This window comes from Paroedura picta, chromosome 2 (genome assembly GCF_049243985.1).
Source record: "Paroedura picta isolate Pp20150507F chromosome 2, Ppicta_v3.0, whole genome shotgun sequence".
Taxonomy (NCBI): Eukaryota; Metazoa; Chordata; class Lepidosauria; order Squamata; family Gekkonidae; genus Paroedura; species Paroedura picta.
Window position 1 is genome coordinate 114,739,400 of NC_135370.1, and position 22,522 is coordinate 114,761,921.

Below are 22,522 nucleotides of genomic sequence, written 5' to 3' on the forward strand. Positions count from 1 at the left end.
GTACCGGACCGAGCCCTGAGCCCTGAGGTACCCCGCTACTCACCTCCCTCCAGTCTGATGAAACACCATTGAGAACAACTCTTTGAGTGCAGTTCTCTAATCAATTCCCTATCCACCTAGGTATCTGACAATCCAGATTGCAGTCCTTCATTTGAAGGAAGAAATAAAAGTTTCCAGGTGGGAATGGTTTATGTTTTAGTATGGTGAAGGGGCCCATTAGAAATCAAGAAGATGCCAAGTTGCCTCCATGAGTCCACCTGGTGCAATTTTGTTGTTGTTGTTGCTTAAATTGTACACAGGCATAACACATTATTATGCTTCTGTTAAGGTTTTAAAAATTAATATAAAATTAATTGCAATTTCAAGAGTAAAGGGCCTTTTCTCCCTATTCTACTTTAGGCTTAATGAAATGTTAGAGCTAGTGTCATTCTGGCTCATAGGAGAAGGTTAGAACAAAACTTTACTTTTATCAGACATATATTACCAGGACCCTGGATGGTTAAAATACCTTCATTATTTTTGGCACTAATTCACACAGGGAATAGCAATTTGCAGCTACAAACATTAGTGGCATGCACTCGGAAATTAATGACTGAGGGTTAAAGCTTCACTTCAGTTATAACAAAAAAGCTAAATATTAAAATAATAATGAAAACATTCATCCTTCCAAATTATATGAAATTCTTATCAATAAATCTCTATACCACAAGCTTCTCAATTGACTACATTAAAAATGAGTTACAAGAACTGTGCTTGCACCCAGCAGTATTTTTCTGAAGATTAGCTGATGACAGTTTAAAAAAATCAGTTGGCAGCTTTAGGCTATTTCACAAAGAATTGAATTCTTGGCTGGAAAGAAGCTACTCAGTAGTTTCATGCTACATCTTATGTGAGCCCTGCTGAGACCAAGGCTGTGTTCAGCTGGTAGCTTTTCAGAGATTTCATGACTGGGGCACACATTCATTTTACACATGACACCAAGGTGGGACATTTAAAAAATGCCACACCTATTTGGTTAGAGCAGGCTTTCTCACCCTGGGGTTTCTTCTCAGCCCTGGAAGGGGTGAGACCTAACTAATTTTAAATATATATTTTTTAATTTGTTAAACATTTATCAGGTGATATGACTATACATGATCATGTTGACCTGCCCCCCCTCACAAAATGGCCAATGATGGGCCTGGCAGGATTGGGAAGGGGAAGGGCACTAAGTGGGCATGTGCATAGCTATGTTTTCCAACCATATTCTGCACTATCATGCCACTTCTGGGGTTTCTCAAAACCTGAAGAACTTTGCAGGGTTTTCTCAATGGTAAAAAAGATGAAAAAGCCTCTGGACAGCCTCTGGGATGCAGGCGACGTCATGTGGAGGGGGCTCTAAAACTCGCCAGCAACCAGTGGCTGTCCAGGGACAGATTCTTTGTGTGGAAACTTGGTCCAAGTGTCTCCTCAGACCATTATGCTAAACCCAGGAAAGCAGAAGACATCCTGTCATCCTATATTTGTGTTTGCAAGAGTTCAAACCATTCATGAAAATCAGTACTGAATTAAATTGTGTTCCTAGAATTCAGCAATGTGCCTGTACTGTACACATCTGAAAAATTCCTGACCTGAACAAGAGCTTTCTTGCATCTCAATTTACTTCTGTATGTTTGCCTTCCTATGCATAATGACAGTTGTGGAATCAGTTTATTTTCTTCTGCACGTGTTTTCAGTCATGAGGATTCCCAAGAAAGGGTGTTATTGTCATCAGTGGTGTCACAGCAGTCTTCTTTTAAAAATAGCAGCAATGTATCACTGGAGCATTCTGACAATATGCTTAGCAGGTTCTCTGAATTCCCAGGTTTTGTTTATTCAAAAAGGTAAGTCTATAGTGCTCTCCCTCAGGAAGATATGTCTTTTTCCTTATATGTTCCAGGGATATACTAGTATTTTAGTGGTTTCAAAAAAGAAATCACTTGTATTTGGGGGGGGGGGGCGGGAGGAGAGGAAATGATTGACACAGACAGTCCAATAATTGAACAGTGGTCTAACGGTAGGTTGGAGTAGACATTACACCTGAGAAAAAAACAGACTCAAAATTGGCTTCCAGAAAAGCATCGGGATAAAAGTGATCTCAAAAGAATTAAGAAAATATTGGACAAAACCCAACCTCCTAAAGTGAAAACTAAGGGCACAAAAATGCATACAGAAATTAGGGATAAACTGAAAATATAGAGCCAGAACAGACAAAAAATATCTAGGTAGAAAAGCCCCAAATTAGATAATTGGGCAAACATACCAATGTGTAATAGATACACACACCATATCATTAACCTGCCCTTGTACAATGGCATGTATATCCAGACTGTATATACAAAAAGGTAATTTAGCCACAATAATTATTTCTTGTCTGGTCACATGGTAGAGGGCTATGGAATTTTTAATCTGGTACTTCCCAACAGCATGCCAGTTCCTCTGAGTGGCTGTTGGGGGGGGGAGGGCTCTCCCCCCAAGGGCCAATCAGAGACCTGTCATATTGTTGTAAAGTTTGTTGCATCCAGGAAAGTGTGGGTTTGGATGGTATGTTATGTCATGTTGTAACAATTAAGTATATTGTTTGTGGAAGAGTTAGTAGGATGATTATCCTCCCAGGGCAGGAGACATGGACACTCTTCTGCATGTTGCCTCATGTGGTAATCTGTGGTGTTTTAGTGCTGTGATTTTTGGCTTGTTCTGTTTTTTTTCTGTCATGGCATTGGGTGATGTATTGCTTTCACTTCTTATTAGTACTGTATGGGATAGATATCTTGTGAAGTGGATTGGCTTTTTGTTAGTACAGATCTGTGAATAGATGAGAATTTCTTTGTAAAAATGCTTTTTTGTAATTGTTTTATCTTAGTTCTCCCAAAGTCTTCCTTGTTGCATGCAATTAACAATGTGTACCTTAATGTCTTGAGAGTGGCAAACTCGAGAGAGGGCGACATAGAGTTGGCTGTGGCTGAACACTGGCTCCCACCTTATCCAGAGATTGTCCTTGTAACTTGTTGATAGTCATAGCAAATGCCAGTGTCACTGGGAATTGACATTGTCATAGCTTGAATGGTAGATCCATGTCTGTCGGTGTAAGTTATGTCCTTGGAATGTATACAGCATCCCTAGATGCTGACCCTGTGACCACTTCTCCCACTATCAAATTGGGTTTCAGCTGTTTCCCTTGTACCACTGCATAGTCCCTTTTTGGTGTCGAGGTTGCATAGCAGAATTATGAGTGCACCAATCTTCAGTAAGAGTGCATGCAGTGGCCTCCCCACTGGTTTAAGTGAGCTTAGGAACTCAACTGGGAAATAGTCTTCACTGTTCTCTGGAGTCTTATTGACAAAAGAGTCTGCACAGAAGTATGTTATTTCCTTCCCCTGTAGTTGCCATGCAATTATGTGATCAATTGATTATATAATCCACAAAGATTTGTGTAGGCATGTCTGGGCCAGACAATATTTCAGGAGGCATTTCCATCATTTCCTCCTGTAGTCCCTCAATGGTGATATGTTCTCTGTTGCCAATCTGGAGTAGCCAGTCACTGAAATAATCTTCTGTGGCACATTCTTTTTTTTTATATATATAGTTGTAGGACTTTGAAATGTTCCCATAGTGGGTGAAGTTTTATGCAGGTCTCTATACTTTGTGTTCTGTCTTCATGCTTCACTACTGGCAGTATCTGTCTGGAGTTACCGCCAAGAATTTCAGTGTATTATCATCACTGATCAAGTTCCCCCAGATAGGGTTACCTTTACCGAAAAGACATATCTGAAAGCAGAAGCACAAAAGAATCAGCCAAAAGACACATTGGTTTGTCCTGAAAGTAACTATTCTAAAAGAGCTTCTCGGAAAAAAATTGGTCCTAACACACCCCAGATTGGAGATCAGGAGGTGCAACTGTTTCAAGAAATCATTGGCAGATATTCTGTGGAAAGGGGCACAACTTCATTTCCTAAGCCTCGAATTGAGACCTCCTTAAGAAGATTGGGAGGAGGCAAGGGGGGGGGGCTGACAATTTCTATATTCTGTTTCTGTATGGATGGCATTCTTACAGTAACTGCAAAGATTTTAAAACAATTTGAATTGAAGAATTTAAGAGCTGCAAATGTTATGATAAAGCAGGTTTCTTCCCCCCCCCCTTTAAAAAAATACTGGGCTAAAGTAGCTGTAAATGTCATGATAAAGGGATTTTCCCCTTTTTAATTTAATTTTTATAAATACTAGATTAAAGTTCATATTGTTTTATAAGAAATGCTTAATGTTAAGTACTTAAAATATGTTGTTGTAAACAAGTGCAGGAACCAGCTGATTATCTATGCCTTGGTTCAATTCTAAGGGTAATTTTATAACACCCGTAGACTGTAAGTGCTGGAAATGTTATGTTAAAGTGGGATTTTTTTGTTGTGGCTTTGTTTTTATATTTACAGGCAACAAACATCTACAGTATTCAGCAATGCAAAACTTCAAGCAAATGGGGACTTTGGGGAGTAGAGGGAGGGATGATATTGTAATATTGTAATCAAAGATTTTTCCTTGTTCTTTCTATATAAAAATTAAAAAATCATATTAAAAAAAAGAATTTCAGTTTATCACCAAATGGTTTTTCTGAGGTCATGATCCTTAAGATGGTGTTCACAACAGTTAGTGCTTTGTATTATTGTGGTCTTTTCTAAGTTGGTCTTTGTTGGATATGGTTGTGTCTGTAAGTGGTGGCACCAGCTTAAACTGCCCAAAGTAAGTTCTACCACCTTCTAGCAAGTTCACAACAATCTCAGTTGAAGCAACTGGTAATATGATCTTCCCTTGGCCATGGAAAGTGTTGAGGAGAGTCTTGTAAAGGTATGCTTTATCAGTACTTCCATGGCCATAAATGAATTAACATCTGTGTGGTAGCTGGTCATTTTTGCTGGCAGATGTTATGTCATTGTATACTGTCCTTTGTTTCTCATTTAGGAAGCTCAGTATGCATAGGGCGGTCTCTCTGTAGTCTGAAAACATTATTCCTTCATGAATCCTTATGGGTTTTTTTGGTCACCTTGAACTCACCATGAAACCACACCTCTTGATCATGACAACAGAACAAAGCAGAACAAAGAAGTTTTTGCTCCATGCCGTGGCCAGACAGGTGCAGATCAGTGATTTTTGTGGTGTATGCTGTGGCAGTCTATAGAATAGGTGGTTTTATGGTGAGTTTGGTGTGACTGAATGCAAAAACCTTGAGGATCCACTAAGATGTGTGGTTTGGAACCATTGTTTTGGCTTGTGGTATGTCCATGAAGATGTGGATCTATGGTTTTGTGGTGCATGCTGTGGCTATCGATATAATAGTAATCTCATGGTGAGCCTGGAGTGTCCCAGCACAAAAATCCTGAGGATCTATGAGGAAATGAAGTTTGGAAATGATGTTTTTGCTTCCTGGAGTTGCCATGCAGGTGTGGATCAATGAAGTTTGTGGTGTATGCGGTGGGTATTGATAAAAACATGTTATATTGAGTTTGGGGAGATTGGATGCAAAGACCCTGAGGAACCATTAGGAGGTGTGCTTTGAATCCATGTTTTTGGCCTGTGGCATGGCCATGAAGGCGAGGATCTGTGATTTTTGTAGTGTATGTTGCGGCTACTGATAGGTGATCTCATGGTGAATTTGGAGTGGGCCAGTGCAGAAACACTGAGTATCCATACTGTGAAACCTTGTTCTTGTTGCTGGTGTGGCCATGCAGGAGTAGATCTGTGATTTTTGTAGTTCAATTTTGTTTTGTTGAGATTGCAGTCTACTGGGTTGTAGGTAGCAGTTGGTTTGAAGGGGTGGCCATAGGCAATCAGCCAGGTGGGACAAACCTGTGCAACTCCGCCCCTGCCTTAGGCCAGTGGCTGCTTCTCATCATCAACGTAGCTCAACCATAGATTATGGCTGCTAAGGGGGGGGGGGGGATGACTATGTGAAATTACACTTCATGGAAGGTCAGGCTTGCCTGCCTTCAGCCAGGTCCAGAGGATCCCTCCAATTACAGCTCCTCTCCAGACTGCAGACAACAGTGATTCCAGGGAAAGTGGGTGGTTTGGAAGCAGGACCTGGGAATCCGCCTAAATTATAGCTTCTGGGGGTTCTCCAGGTCCCATCTGAAGGCTGGCTTCCCTGAACAGTGGCAGGCATGCCAGCCTCCAGCTGGGACCTGGAGATCCCACTTCTGGGATTTCTTGAAGCCTGAAAAATATTTCAGGTGATTCTCAGTGGTAAAATAGTTGAGAAAAGCTGACATCACTATCAGTAAAGTTGAACTTGCATGCAGCCAACTCACCTCCTAACTGATTGGCTCTCCCTTGGGGTATACTGCCAATATGGAGACAGCACTCTGCCAATGAGGGCTAATTAGTTCAAATTGTACTCTGACAATGAGAGCCAATCATGTCAAATTGGTGCAGACAACCAGGAGAAGCCTTTACCCTGGGAATGTGGACTCATGAGTAAGTCATGGGCCTCAGCCACGAAAAACTAATAAGGGATCTGTTCTCTGCCACCAACTTCCTATAGTGTCAGAAGTTTTATACTCTTCTTTTCACTGCCCAGTGGAGTCTCAGAGTGGCTTCCCTTTCTCTCCTCACAACAGATACCCTGTGAGGTTGTTGAGGCTGAGAGAGCTCTGAGAGAAACTGTTCTGTTAGACAGGACTGTGACTAGCCCAAGTTCACTCAGCATGTGGGGGAGCTTATTGACTGTTATGGGATTATTTTCCTTTAGATTTGGACTTTCTGGCCAATGGCTTCTAGGGTTGGGTGCTGCACCGCGGGGGGGTGAGGGGAGGGGAAGTGTGTGTGTGTGTGTGTGTGTGTGTGTGTGCACCCACAAGCACGTTGACGCCCGTGCCTCCCCTCCCCCCTCGCTGCGTGGTGCTGGCTGCGTTGGGAGCGACCGTCTGCTTTGAACGCCAAAGCACCCAACCCTAATGGCTTCTCAGAGCAATCTAAGGAGAGAGACACTCAGTTATTTCTTACATGGATAGGTGATTGTGTGCTTCATAAGGTTTGCAGTTTGAGAAGGAAGGAATGCTTTTGTCTTCTGTGTTTTCTCTTTCTCTCTCTGTGTGTGTAGAGGGATGTGCAGTGGATTCATGATTTCTGCATTGTCCTCTGTTGGTATGGTGATGATGTGATTGTGAGTCTTGGCTGAACCATGGATTTCCACAATGGCAACACTACAAAGCAGTGGATCCATGCTTCTTGTGTTGAAATCTGTGGCTAGAAACACAATATGTAGTAGTGTGCTTTGGGCGACCCAACACACAAGTTCTGAGGATCCATGAGGATAATTTGTTTATAACCAGATTTTTGCACCATGGCAGAGCCACAGAGATGTGGATTTGGATATTTATTTATTTATTACTTGAATTTATATACCGCCGTTCCCGTTCAGGCTCACGGTGGTTTACACAATAAAAGAGTAAAAATACAATAAAACCCCTTAAATATCCCGATTACATTGTTAAAATTATTAAACTAAAAGATGGCGGCACTAATAAATCAATTTATCCCCTCGACCAGTCAGGCCACAGTCTTGCCATCCTACTGACGAGAGTGGGAACCGATGGACACAATGGAGATGGAGATGGGGGGATCCCAGACTGAATGGCGGGAATCCACCCTGGCCTCATCCATATGCCTGGCGGAAGACCTCTGTCTTACAGGCCCTGCGGAAAGTTGACAACTCCTTCTGGGAGCTCATGCCACCAGGTTGGGGCCAGGACCGAAAAGGCCCTGGCCCAGGTCGAGGCCAGGCGAGCTTCCTGAGGAACCAGGACTACCAGTAAGTTCATTTCTGTGGTGCAATATGTGCCAATGGCCAAGATATGTAATTGGGCAATGATTTGGGGGTGACTAAAAGTAAAACTTCAGAGTATCCATGGGGATCTGAGCTTTGGAATCACATTTTGGTGCTGGGATAACAGCACATACAATCAGATGTGTATTTGGCTGATTTATGGCTATTGAAATATGTGATTTCTTGGTGATTCTGTTCTGATACAATGCAAAAATACTAGGAAACCATGAACATTCGTGCTCTGGAAAATGTTTTTGTACATTGCAGGCACCACAAAGCAGTGGATCCATGCGTTCTTAACATTATTTATTGATTTAATTTATATTCTGACTTGGGATGATCTAGTGATCTGACTTGGGATGAGCTTGGGATGATCTAGTGCAAAAATCACGAGGATCCATTTCCTGCATTCCGCAGGGGGTTGGACTAGATGACTCTGGAGATCTCTTCCAACTCTACGATTCTACTTCAAAGTAATGTGCACTTTAAGTCTAACCATACCTTACTCTGAAATCAGACTCCAGGAGCACCTTTAAGACCAACAAATATGTATTCAAGGCGTGAGCTTTCAAGTGCAAGCACACTTCCTCAGACTCACGCCTTGAATTAATCTTTGTTGGTCTTAAAGGTGCTACTGGACTCTGATTTTATTGTGCTACCTCAGACCAACACGGCTACTCATTTGAATCATACCTTACTCTGGTGTACATTCCATTGACTTTAGTGCGACTTAAATCCAAATATGCATGCTTAGGAGGATCACAGCACGGGAGTATGATCCTATTCATTTTTACTGAGAAGTAAGCCTCACCAAGCTCAAGGGAATCGTTTCTGCCAGGCTCTGGAGCTTGGACACCTTCTCAGCGGAAGTCCTCTCAAAAGTGCTGCGGAGACAGACACCAAGGCCCCGTCTAGGCTTGCGCCTGCGGCAGGTCGGCGCTCAGGAAACTGGGGCGCCGCAGGTCAGGGCAGAGAGTCAGCCCGGGATCAAGAGCACCGGCGGGGCGGTGCAACAGCAACTCTCCTTGCAGCGTTTGCATTTTGTCTGTGCATGAGAGCGTGCAGACGGCTGGCTGGGCGTGAGGGTCCGGCTGGCTGACTGCGAGGGAGCCTCCCCCTGTCCCTCCTCCTTCTCCTCTGCCCGCCTGCTTCCCCGCACAGCAGCCTGGGCCTGGGCCGGGCTCAGGCCGAGAGTCCGAGGCGGCCGAGGGAAAGCCCCCAAACTTTGCAGAGTGGCAGCGACGGCCACGCTCGGGCGATGTGGCTGCTGTGGCTGCTCTTGGGCTCGGCGGGTGAGTGGAGGCGGCGAGGGGGGCTGCTCCGCGCTGGAGGAGGGGAAGGCGAGCAGGACTCCTCTTGGCGGCTGGGGGGAAGGGAAAGGACGGCGAACGTAACGATGGGACGGACCTCTCAGGCTGTAGGACCGGGACTAGTGGCGGCACCTCACGCCCCTTTGCTTTGTACCTTCTCAGGCTGGGGGCACAGAAGGGAGACTTCTGCAGAGATAGCTTGTGGGACCTGACGTGCATTTTATTCTGTTTTTTCTTCTTCGATGGTTCCACGTATGGATCTCAGGAGCATCATAGGGTCGATCTCTTTTGTGAGGGAGAGTGCTTCTCTTCTCCGGGAGGCGGACTGGTCAGAGAGCCATGCCACCTCGGAGTGTGGGACTGGGATTTGAGATATTAGTTATTGGATTCCTAATCGTTACTACAGACTGTTTAGTACAGAGAGGTGGCTTTCAGTTCTTGTGCCCTCTAGCAGCCCAGATTGTTTACAAAACCTGACAACGAATGTCACCTTTGGTTTGTAGTACGATGTTGAAACCCTCCCTTTCTCTGAGAGTAACTATAACTTTAATTTCTGTGCTGTAGTTGTATAGATTGAAAGGCCAGGCCAGCATCTTCTTCTGCTAATAATACTTCTAAAGAGTTTATTCTGGGTTCTTCACTCCGGACCGGAAAGAACTTCCAGTTAGGTGTACTTAACCATGCCTCTGGTGAAAAGAAGTATTTGGCCTGTGCCTATCTCTTAGAACTGCCCAACTCTGCGAACTTAGTCACAATTGATTAATCCTCTGCCTCCGCAATCCAGGCCCCATGGTGCCATAGTTTCCTTGGAAGGTGTTTAGCTCTACATGAAGCAAGTTTTTGGCAAAGGCTAGAGGTCCCTCGTACCTGAAGATACAGACTGGAGAAATCAGAATCAGTGTTTTTGGAAACTGACTATAACCCAGGACCGAATGCAAGTCAGTTTCCAACTAGTGCAGTATCTGTGGCAAGTACAAATTTTAGTAGGCAAAGTGACAGTGAAATTATCATAGACCCCCCCCCCCCAAAAAAAACCCTGTTTCATTTTAGAACATACAATAATTCAAATATTGTAACTGCAGCAAGATGGGCTTTCTGATGGCCACAAATGATGATACGTAGATGTTTTGGAAAATATTCAGATTTTGTCAGTGTTCCACCCCTGCCATGAACAAGTCATTTTAATGCAACTTCTAAGTACTGGACAATGATAATATTGGCAAAACTCTATGTTCTGAGAATCTTCTTCGCCACACATCTTAGTTTTCTGCACCCAAATTCAGCTTGTAATGCAAATACTTGTTTCACATTTGGAACCATCCTGTTTGTAGCTGCATATAACATTTGCAGTTTCCTTTACAGGTACATTTATCAGCACTGACTCTGAGTGCTGGTGTTGGGGCTTGAAGTAAATCTCTTATCACTAGACACAGCTTTCCCTCTTGGGCTTTTCATTTCCATTAAAGCTGACTTGATTTGTCTCTTATCCATATTTGTACTTGCTAGACCTGTAACAGTGATACTTTACTATATTAGAAGTTGGTGGAAGTTGCTGAAGGTGTACAAAGAATTTCTTTGTAGCTATGTTGCAATCAGAAAACTTTGGTCACAAAGCTAATCTCCAGTTCTTTCATATGTTCCACCATATAAAGTGTGCCTTCTCTTCAATATAATCTTTTGTTGCATTCTTTCAGTGAATCGTGTTCACAAAAATCTTTATTTTCAGTTCTCATTAGTGCTATACCTTTATCAAGGCCATGTAATCTGGAAGAATTGTAACCAGGTACTACATGAACAAAAAGAAATATAACTAAACTTGTGTGCTGCCAACTCACTCCCTACTTGATTGGCCCTTCCTTGGGGTAGGCCACCAATAGGGAGAGAGCACTCTACCAATGAGGGCCAATCAGGTCAAGTTGTATGTAAGCAGCCAGGAAAAGCTTCTACCATGGGATTGTTTACTTAGCCAAGGGTCTGCTCTCTGCCTCCAACTTCCTGTCAGTGTCAGAGGTTTCCTGGGTAGAAGAAAAGCTGCCCTGCTGCCAGTACGTTGTCCTGGCCTCTTTCAATTTGGAGGGCATCGGGGGAGGGGGGTGAGCCACCTCCTGATGCAGCCTCTGTGCACCATCTGGAGGGGGGGACTGTGCACCATCTGGAGGGGTGTGTTTGTGGGGGGGGGAGGTCAGAAATAACCCCCTGTCATCCTTCTTGGATCCAGAAAAAGCCTCTTCCCTGGAAATGTGTACTTATGAGCAAGTAATGTGATGTTTGCAATTTGCAATCTGAAAAGAGAGGAATGCTTTGGGGGTAGCCATCACAGGCAATTACTGCAGGGAAAATAATGCTGATGTGGGTGGGACTGGAAAGATGGATACCAACTGGTATTGCTACAGTCTTTCTAAGACCATCACAACAAAGCAAATTTGAGACCAATGGCATGGATGATGGGGAAACTGTAGACAGGGCACAGAAGCACCATGAGGCCATGGGGACATGTACAGCGGGACATGTACTTCTTTCCAGTAGTACCTTCCTAGTAGAAGAGCTGGCTTTTATACCCTGTTTTTCACTGCCTAAAGGAGTCTCAGAGTGGCTTATAATAGCCTTCCTTTCCTCTCCCCACAACAGACAGCCTGTGAAGTAGATGAGGCTGAGAGAGCTCTGAATATAACTGCTCTGTGAGAACAGTTTCTAATAGGACCGTGACTAGCCCAAGGTCCCCCAGCATATGGAGAAGCAGGGAATCAAATCCAGCTAACCACATTAGAGCTCACTGCTCTTACCCACCAAGCTGCACAAATTGTGATTGTCTTAAAACGATGTAGCTAGAGCACAGGTAGAAGAAGCTGTTGCAGGAGGATGGTGTAAGTTTTTTTTTTACTTGCTCATTGACTGTTATGGGATTTTTTCCCTTTAAATATGGACCTTCTGGCTAATGTCTTCTCAGAGCAAGGAGGGAGACACTCAGGTATTTCCTGCATGGAGAGGTGATTGTGTGATTAAGGTTTGCAATTTCAGAAGGGAGGAATGCTTTTGTCTTTTGTGTTCTCTCTCTCTCTCTCTGTGTGTGTAGAGGGGAGTGCAACATAACCCTCCGTCCCCATCCCAAGCAGCTCTTTCCTCCAGGGGAACTGATTTCTGCAATCTGAAGAGGAGCTTTCATTCTACGGGTCCTCCAGGTCCCACCTAGAGGCTGGCACACCTGACCAGTGGCAGGAATGCTAGCCTCCAGCTGGGACCTAGAAATCCTACTTCTAGGGTTTCTCAAAGGCTGAAGAAAATTTCAAGGGTTTCTCAAAGGTGAAAAGATGACATAGAGGCAGTAATTGAGAAACCCCCTGTAAGTTCTTTTCCAGCCAATGTTTTCATGTTTGACTGTAACATACAACTGTTTTTGATTTATTCTGATATTGAACTGAACTGAAGAATGCACTGACTGAAAGGTTTCCAGTTCTTATTTTGCTATCAATTAAATATTTTCATTTAAAGAAGAAACTGACAAGCTTATGAATTATTTGATTTGTTATTAGTAATTATTGGTAATTACTGCCACACAGCATTTCTCTTTGTTTTCCACCTGGAACCTGGCATCCCTGCACCTCCCAAGGGATCCACAGCCAGGGCTTTTCTCATTTCTTTTGCCTAGAAATGACCTGCAATTCTAGCAAATCCCCAGGTCCCAACCTCTCCTATCCTGCAACCTGGCTGCCACAGAGTTCCTCTCTCCCAAGCAAGTCCTTTCATCAGGAGTCAGAAGATGAGTTGTTGTTGTGGAGTTCCCCATCCAAAACAGCCATTTTCCCCTGGGGAACTGATCTTTATAGTCCAATTCCAGGAGATTTCCAGGCTGCAGCTGGAGGTTGATGACTCCTGGGTCAGGAATGTTCCTTGAGGTTTGGAGGTGGGGCCTCAGGAGTTCAAGGGTAGCCAGCCCCCAGGAAGGCCATAGTGCCGTGTGCATCCTAGCGCCCATTGCATTCCTGGGTACAACAGGCTTTGCCTCTAATACTACATATTTCTTAATTGAAAAAACTTTCTACATACCATAATTGAATGGTACTATCTTCTTTATCTTAGGAGACAGTATAATTGATTAATGTCAAAAGTAGTAAAAATAAACAGGATAATGTACCTTTGAAACAGTGATAGTATTGGAATGTTTCAGGATTTGAGACACACCATGAAATTATGCAGAATTTTTCCTGTTACCCTTACAGTCATATGATCTCTTTAATATTTTAGCTTTTTTTCTACTGAAAATATGCCTAGTGTTTAATTTCATCCTTGAGTGAGAGATTTATTGTCATAGCAGAAAGATCATAGTTCTATGGGGGAGAGGGACTGCCTCCTAAATTTTTTAAATTGTCTCCTTAGTGACAACTTTTTGATGGCTGTTAGTCAAGTACTTCTAGTCAGTGGGCTTTGCCTGGCTCAGGTTCGTTTGGAATTCAGAACATCACAGACCCTTCAAACAGTGCTACTGGATAGGCGCAAAGCTCCTATAGGAAAATTCAGAATCTGATAACCAAGCTAGAGTTCAAATCATTGGAACAAAGTAAACTGATGCAATGTTATGTATTTGATCCTTGGATTTTTTCAGCTGTCATTTTGTACAGTGGTTATATGACACTTTCCTCACGGTGTTTTGTATTTTTCCCTAATTGCATTTGCTATATCAATGTTAACTGCACCTGATGCTATCATGCCATTGACAATATGCCTTAATTTAGAATTACACCCAAAAGGAGGTCTATTAGTTTAAAAATTAACTCTCGGGTTGGTACTTATAAAACATGCTGTTCCTGAGTTGTTTGCTGCTGTAACACGTATTTTGTATTCGCTGCACAAATTAATTAATTTTGGAACATGCTGGACATGATGGCACCCAAAACCAGTGCTCCATTTCTGTCATGCCCTCCCACATTCCAGGCTCTCTGTTGTTCTCAAATATGCCATCAGTTCTTGATCAAAGGACACTCAGCCCCTTTCTTGTTTGATAGTTGTGTGTACTATAATTTGTAGGTATCATGCACACTTGTTCCTGTTTGAAGCTATAATCCATATAACACTATTGTTGTTGTCATTTTAGACAGCAAAGCGAAACTTCGGTGAGACTGTCTTAAAACTTCATTCATGTCTAATATGGCTATATATTAAAGTTCGCTCTTCCCTTTCACTATATTTGCTTTTCTAATATAAAAAACCTTATTCCTTTTTGTTGCTTCATTTACATTGGACTCATCTGGCATAAACCTCTTCTGTATTTTGAATTATATCCAAAGCTCATTTTCTACTGGCCTAAGGGACAATTTTCAGTGATTTCCTCCTCTGCTACAGACTCATGTTTTGCATTCATGCTGTTCCTGAGGGTTTCCTGTGTCCCAAGATCAGCATTTCAGGGATTTTGGTGGGCTATCAAAGGAAGGAATCTTGGCATAATCAATAGAAAATAATCTGTGGATTCAAGTATTTCTAGAAAATGTATTGTTTTTCTCCTGAAGTCAAGTGTCTTGCATTTGTTTTAAAATCATTATTATGGCTTACTTCTGAAATTAACAGAAATTTTAAAACAGGATGAATAAAATATCCTCAGAGTTTACTGGACAGTGTTTTTCCACTGGGTTAGGTGAGGAATACGTATCTTCTTCTGAAGATTTTTTAGACTTGTACCATCTGAGGTATGAAGAAGTAGTGCTTGGTAGTAAATCCTACTGAATGAGATGTGGCTTACCTCTGAACAGACTAACTATAACTATTTCATTTTGGTGTATGATCTTCATTGTCAATACATAGATTCTTTTCAATATCAGCTGTCTTGGTGACTTCCTCCCAAAAGAAGCAAATAAATATAACCAATAATGCAAATTATTGTTTCTTTCCATTATCAGTGTTAAAGCTGATAAAATGCAATGTTTATTGCTTGAGGAAAGATCTGTTCCCTGACACCCCTCAAATGAGGACACAAGACAAATGTATAGGTTCAGCTAATTCTGGGTATTTAAATAGTTGATCAATGTCATTGCTTATTGCTGTATACTAACTGTCCCACAGGCAGACTGCATTACAAACCAACCATGGCTGCCTTTTATAGGGAGGTCCACACTGACTCCAGATTTGCCAGCACTTCTAGTAGCCTTACTTATTCTCACCCACATATATACTATGTATTGAGAGGTGCCAAGTTTCATCTTTCTTCCCAAACATGCCATAAGGCCCCTAATAGATTTGGAATGAAGTCACTTAGCACCAAGTGCCTCCAGATGGGCAGTATGTGATAGCCTGGTCTGGAAACCCCCTTTACCATGCCAGATGCCTCAGGATTTCTCCCTACCTAACTGAGCAACCTGCACTATTCCTTCCAGCTAGCTGTAGCCTAACCAGTCTATAATTAAACACTCATCCTTCTGGGATTTCACAAAGCAGGTGAAGAAAAGTTCTCTTTGACCGTTTATGCACTGGAGGTTTCATGCCAGGCTGTGGGCTGGAGTTGTAGTCGTGGCAGGTTGCCCCACCTCTTCCTGCACCCACAGGGGGGAGCATTTGGCCCAGTGCACCTCATCTGCCCCCAATCTGTGCTCCTGCATGGGAGCTGGGTCAGTGAAGTTCCCAGTGCATAGACAGTCTTCAAAAGGCAATTAAGTCGTCCCCCCCCCCCCCGATAATCCCGTGCTGTTTCATAGGAGGGTGGTTAGGTCAGCCACAGTAACAAAAAGCTATACGTTTTCTTTCCAACCCTGGACAATACTGCAAACTGCCACAGCCAACAGATACGTTCATATGTTCCATGTTCATACATTCCATGTAAACCGCCCTGAGCCTCCGGGGAGGGTGATATATAAATATAATAAATAAATACATAAATCAATATAAACTAGATGGGTCTTGCTGGTGGGTGCTGTGGCTTAAGGTAGCTCGTGCAGTCCTTTTCTCACTCTTAATTTTATATCCTGCTTCTTTCTTTCACTTCTGCTCAGTAGTCAGAAGACTGATTAATGTGAATGATGAAACCATTAATCTTGGGTAAAGAACAGCTGAGGACAAAATCTTTATCAAATAAAAAACAAACAGTTTTAAGAATCATATGAAAATGAAGACTTAAGTCGTTTTTCTCAGTCTGTAGTCTGATCCGGGGGGGGGGGGGATAAGGCAGTCAAAGGAAATTTTACAAAAGGCATCACAATAAATCTAACATTTTCTAATCTTATCTGTAACAGCTTCCTTGTCCAACTATCTCGCTTTACAAATCCTTGCTTACGTAGCCTAGCCTTTCCTATGATAATGTTATTTTCCCAAAACCCATACCCCTCTCTTCTCAGCCTTTCCACTATCGATCCCCTCCGTGTCACGTTCTCTCGTCCAGTCAGAATGCATCACTCACTCCTCTGTCATTCTCATTCTGTCACTGCACTTCTCACACACATACTTTCTCCCCTTCCAACCAACCTCCTTACTATAACCTATTGTCAAGAACTATATGCACAATTCACAACATTTTATTTATTTACTTACTTATTTATTTATTTATTTATTAGATTTGATTTCTATACCGCCCTTCCATATGGCTCAGGGCCGTTTGCATACAACATGGAACGAGTCAAGATACAACATAGTCAGTATACAACAACAACAGCTTCAGTCGTCCCAACAATAACAACATACAAGCTAAACTCCCTAGAGAGGTCAGGCTGCTTTAGGCCATGGAGGAGATGTCAGAGGTGGGGGGGACCTGTAGTCGGTCTCAGGCAAATGTTTGGTGGAGGAGCTCACTTTTCAGGCCCTGCGGAACTGTGGGAGTTCAGGCAGGGCCCTGATCTCTTCAGGGAGCTCATTCCACCAGCTGGGGGCTAGGATGGAAAAAGCTCTGGCCCTCATTGAGGATCGACGTGCTTGTTTGGTGCCAGGGATTACAAGCCAGTTGGCAGTGGCAGAGCATAATGCTCTTTTGGGGGGTATAGGCAGAGAGACGGTCTCTCAGGTACACTGGGCCCAGACCGTGTATGGCCTTGAAGGTAAGAACCAAAACCTTAAGCCTGATCCGGAATTCAATTGGGAGCCAACTGAGTTGTTGAAGTATAGGCCGGATTCAGGGCATTATTTACAGATTACACATGCATTATATCATAGGTCACATTAGGCCTGTTTGGAGAACTCTGAACTAGTTGCCAGTTTCTACTGGCTGTTTCCTTTATCCCCTTGGGCCCACTTTGGATCCATTGGGCCACCTTTCCCAGTGTCATCCACTAGTAATGTAACTATATAGCGGGTCTCAGTTTTGCAGAACAGAATTCAACACTTAATAAGTTGCATGATGATTTGGCGAGTTGCTGCAGTTTTAAGACCTTTTTTTTAAAAAAAAGTTTCTTCAGAAATATCTGCAGGCTTTTTAATAGAAATCTAGTTTTCTCAAACAAGCACAGTTACTCCAACACATTATAATGCGCCTGCTGGCTTTCTATTTTTCTTTGCAACCATTCTGGAGTACTTAATATTAACTGAATCTTATCCTCTTCAAGAGTTTTTGCTTGTTGCAATTCTAGCCAAGCACTCTAGTTTCTTTTGTTGCTCTGCCCATGATGCTTATGGATGAATACTTGCCTATACTACTTATGAACTATATCATCTGCAGAGACTTGGATATATTGTTGCATCATTGCTGATTAGCTATTCTACAGTATGATGCATGCTGCTACTTAATTCACCATTTCAGAATCATTGTGGCAGCAGCAGAGGATAATTAGAAGCTAAAAGAAATTTCACCCCCAAATTAAATAAGTGCATAGTGAGCAAATTATTACAGGTTTTTAAAGTTCGCAATTTTTAATGCTTTGTCATCCAAGTAATCTTCCAAACTAAACAAGACATAGAAATGTCTTGATAACATTCTATATGGTAAATCTTTTTTTCGTTTGTTACTAATGATCACCAGTCATTTCTAAAAATGGGTATTTTTGAAGGATAAGCTAGCTAATGTTCAGCATCTTGTATAATGAACAGCATGTGGACTATACAGTTGTGATTTAATACATTAGGACCTCATGATTTTACCATATTTGAACTTGTAAGGAGAACATTGCTTTCATAGGACCTGTGTTTTTCCCATATATCAACCTGAAAGAAAGTAGTTAAAAAATCGTATACTGATAGTATCTCCCTCCTCCCTCCATTTAAACAACTTATGTAAGAGCATTAATTGTAGATGCTGATATAGTAAATATGAACCAGGCTTTCCTCCCATACTTGGTAAAGGTGCCGTTTTATCCTGTGTTTTTCAGGGGGAGTTATGGGTACTTTGAATCTGATGTTGGTAAGGACCTGCCTGGACTCATTGGCCAGACCCAGAATCCCCTGGTGTATTGCCAAGAAATAGGCACTTGCAATAGACATGGACAGCCTCCCTTGCTAGATCAGGAACTAGAACCTGCTTTTCAAAATTCAAAAGTAGCATCCAGTACACTGAAAGCATTTAAAGAAATCATTGGGTACTTCAAATGGTAACGTTATTAAATAACTGCTGCATGTAAAGTAGGATAATAAGGATAGCATTTGACACAGTGCTATTCAACACAGCAGTCACCTTAAAAAATCCATGTAGCTGTGGTGGTTTGGACTACTTTTGCCCAGTGGGATGTCAGTTGTGTCTATTCATGTGTCACTCAGATTTTGTTACAGTGATCTATGCTTTAGTTATAGCCAGTTTGGACTACTGAAATGTGCTGTACTTGGATCTATCCTTGAAGAGTATTTGGAAGCTGCAGCTAGTATGGAATGCTGGAACTGCTGATCGGGGCCGGCTATCGTGGCATGTGAGCCCGACATTGCAGCTATTATACTGAGTACTGATCAACTCCCAAGCCCAATTCAAGGTGTTTGGTGGTACATGACAGAGGGCTTTTTCAGTGACAGCCCCATGATTATGGGGCAGTCTCTCCAAGGAGGTGAGCCTGGCCCCTTACGTTTGATCTTTAGGAGGCACTCAAAGATGGTTTTATTTACGACTGCATTTGGTTAAGAGTACTAGTAGTCCTATATAGTGATTTTTAATTTCATATTTTATGTTTTTAATATATTTTGGGCTGTGTATTCTATCGATGTTTGTAAGCTGCCTTGAACTCCATAAGGAGGAAAGGTGGCTAATAAATGTTTTAACAAATAAGTAATTTTCTTCTACTGATGCTCTTAAAATTATCATCAGCCATAGGTATAGAAAGATATGAACATCAAGAACTTTTCAACAGCTGGCATAATCAACATATCATTTAAAATATGGGATGAAAAATGTTGGCCAGTTACTGAACTCATTCCTCTTGGAGATCAGCAAGAAAAAGCTATTCCAGAATGCTTGGCAACTTCTTATTGCTCACATGAAATCTATATATAACATGGCAATGATTATAAATTATTGATGATGATGATGATGTTATTCATTTGATATCAATCAATATTTCTAATTATCAACATGGCCAGGTTTGTGGATATTTAAAACTGGGTATTGAAGCTGTGAACAGGCAAAATGGATTATTCTACAAGCCTGAGAAAGTTCCCAGATTATGCAGAAAAAGATTTAAGCCTGAAAACATCACTGGGGAGAAAAACTCAATACCAACAGCTATATAATAATACCTTTATTGGAACCAACCAAAGTGACCCGTCATATTATGCAAGCAGTTTTTTAGTAGTGCTGCGTTAAGTAAAATTACACCCTTCATCAGGCTTGAATTTTAAAAAGTGGGGAGAATTCCAAGTACAGTTGAACAGATAATTGGGCTCTGTAGAGCTGGTATCATGTTGTATCTTTCACTTTAAGACCAACAAAGTTTTATTCTAGGTACTAGTAGCTGGGCTAGATGGGACCCCTAAGCTCTCCCTGTGGCGAGTAGGCTTTTGAGCGCAGCGTGGTGGACCATGGCTGGATGTCCCTCCCTGTCCTCCTGGTAGTGAGGAGGCTAGAGAGCATTGGACAGCTGCAACAAAGTGTGCCTGGGTAGGCCACCCAGTGGCTAGGAGGCTGGTGAGTGCAGCTGCTTCCTGTCTTACCTTCTGCCAGCTCTTCCTCCTCATACCAAGTGCCAGGAAGTGGCACAGAGGAGAAGTGGCAGTGGGGGCAAGAAAGTGCCTCTGATTGGCCCTCAGTGGGGGACTGCCATCACTCTATTGGGTGAGAGCCAATCAGAGGCGTGTTACGTCGTTGGAAGGATGGTCATATTTTTATGTATTTTGATAAGCTCATAAGCTGTCATGTGCATGCAAACTTTGTAACACCAGAATCTATTACAAAGGCATAACAGTCTTGCTGGGAAAGGGAAGGAAGGAACACTGAAGATAGGGTGGTAGATAAAGGTAGGCTTGTAGATTTGGAGGTTGACAGTGTTTTAGCAACCACCACAGTGGCCACTGAGATCTTAAGAGGGTATCCATTTTTTAAGGGTTCAGGTGCTGCTTTTTTATTGAGGGGAGGGAGTTCACCAAATTGCTTCTGTTAGAAGGTCTCCTAAAAGAGCAGACAAAATAGCTATATTTGTTGTTAATAATAATGTTATTATTAGAAGTTTCTTTAGGAGATGTATTGCCACTTGTATCAGACTTAGTCGTCTTTACCTGGGAAGTTATATCTGATGCAGAACATCTTGTAGGAATCATGGAGGCTTCCTAGTTGAAATCCTGATCTTTACAATGTATCTGTTATTTTTTTTTACTTTTAAAAATAGTTGCAGCTTGAAATCTGCATGAAAAGTTTTCATGAATCTATTACTGTTATAGTAACTTCATCAGATTATCTAAGGTGAAGCACCCTATTTCCTCCTAAGGTTTAATTGTGAGTATTAGTGGACGTACTCCAGTTTGCAGGTGTCTGTAATTAATCCATTTTGCCTGTAGGCACTTATCTCTTTCAAGGCCAGGGCCAAGAATGTGTCAATTAGTTCTTTCAGGAGACCTGCCATCCACTATGTGGGAGTGAGGTGGGGGTGATGGAAGCAGGAGTGATGATGCAATCTTCTGGAGAGTATAACTGAGTTTGAGATTAGGAGAAGGGGGCTGGTTTGGTGATTTACAGCAGTGCTGGCAGGGGCTCATGGGAATTGTAGTCCATGGACATCTGGAGGACCACAGGTTAACAACCCTTGATTTACAGTACAGAAGTGTGGACTATATTAAAGTGAAGAAAAATGCTTAAGCCTCTGGTTTTAGACTCTGAAGTTCTCTGATTGTCATCTACATCAGGTATTGATGTCTTAGACAGCAAAGTCAGCTTTATGTTATTTAATCAAGCTGATTGTATTGCTTAGTAATATTTGTTTATTATTTAATACATATTTTCCTAATTTTTAAAGAAAATGTCTGATTTCTTGTATACACGTAGTTTCAGAGTCCTACAGGTTTAACCATTTGGCTTGTCAGAGGGGCAGTGGTTCGGGGGGTGTAAGTCTTGAGAGATTACTTTTTTCATTATAGTTGCCAATATTTTCAAAATTGGTTTTAGCATACTTATTAATATGTTGATATTCTCATAGTGATAGTGATGGTATCAACTGTGTAGCAACTAGAATGCTTTGTTTTACCCTAAGATGCATTATTCCATCATTCTTCCATCCTAATTTTCACATAGTCCTTCCTTCTCATCTTTCATGGATCTGGGTCTCTAATCTACTTTAGAATTCTCTGGTTGTGGGCATGTAACAAACTGCAGTTAATCCAGGCACCCAAACTTGGATTTCCGCACAGATTTTGCTTAGATTGAAAATTTTCTAAACCAAAGTTTGTGGTCTTAGTTTATAATGCTGAGATAATGTAATTACTTAGCAAGGATTTTCATGTGCTATTCTAATTTATTTGAGTTTTTCTAGAAGTTGAGATGAGTAAAATTGCCAAAACTTTGTTGAATTTAATATGTGGTTGTAAAATATCAGACTTATTTTGAAATAAAAATAATCTAATATTAGTCTCTAGGAATTCTTGCCAATATGTGTGGGGTTCCATCTGGAACAGAAAATAGCAAAAATATATATCTGAGAGGAGGTTTATGGGTGTGAAATTATTCCCTTATTCATCAGCACAGCTCTGCTGACAGAAGAAGCAGGAAGGGCAGTTTCATCCTCTTCACTTAAGCCTGCTGAATTGTGTCATTATTATTCCAGTTGGGTCTCCCAGTCTCAGGAATTGAGTTTTCTGGGGTAAAAAAGGGACAGCTGATCAGAGAGGATCTGCAGCTAGCAGCACCTTCCACTGACATATTGTTGGATTGAACCCAGTCTGTGATTCTACGAAAACAATAATGGAGTGTATATATTAAGGTCTTGTTTTTTTAAAAAAACTTTAAAATTTAAATTTAACTACCATTCTTTAGGTTAACAGAAGTTAATTACATCCCTCAGTCATAGTG

At 41.9% G+C, this 22,522-nt stretch overlaps 1 protein-coding gene across 4 annotated transcripts in view; it reads left to right on the forward strand.

The window, feature by feature from the left end:
* The first annotated feature begins 8,862 nt into the window (after nt 1-8,862).
* The window catches only part of LDLRAD3 (low density lipoprotein receptor class A domain containing 3), a 170,888-nt gene continuing 157,228 nt past the window's right edge, over nt 8,863-22,522 (forward strand). Inside the window, exon 1 of one of the 4 annotated variants that reach the window (XM_077322194.1) lies at nt 8,863-9,126. In XM_077322194.1, the coding sequence (XP_077178309.1) occupies nt 9,093-9,126 (34 nt within the window). In that variant the 5' untranslated portion in view covers nt 8,863-9,092. The remainder of the gene's footprint in view (nt 9,127-22,522) is intronic. The other 3 variants (XM_077322193.1, XM_077322192.1, XM_077322191.1) reach the window with 3 other exon arrangements.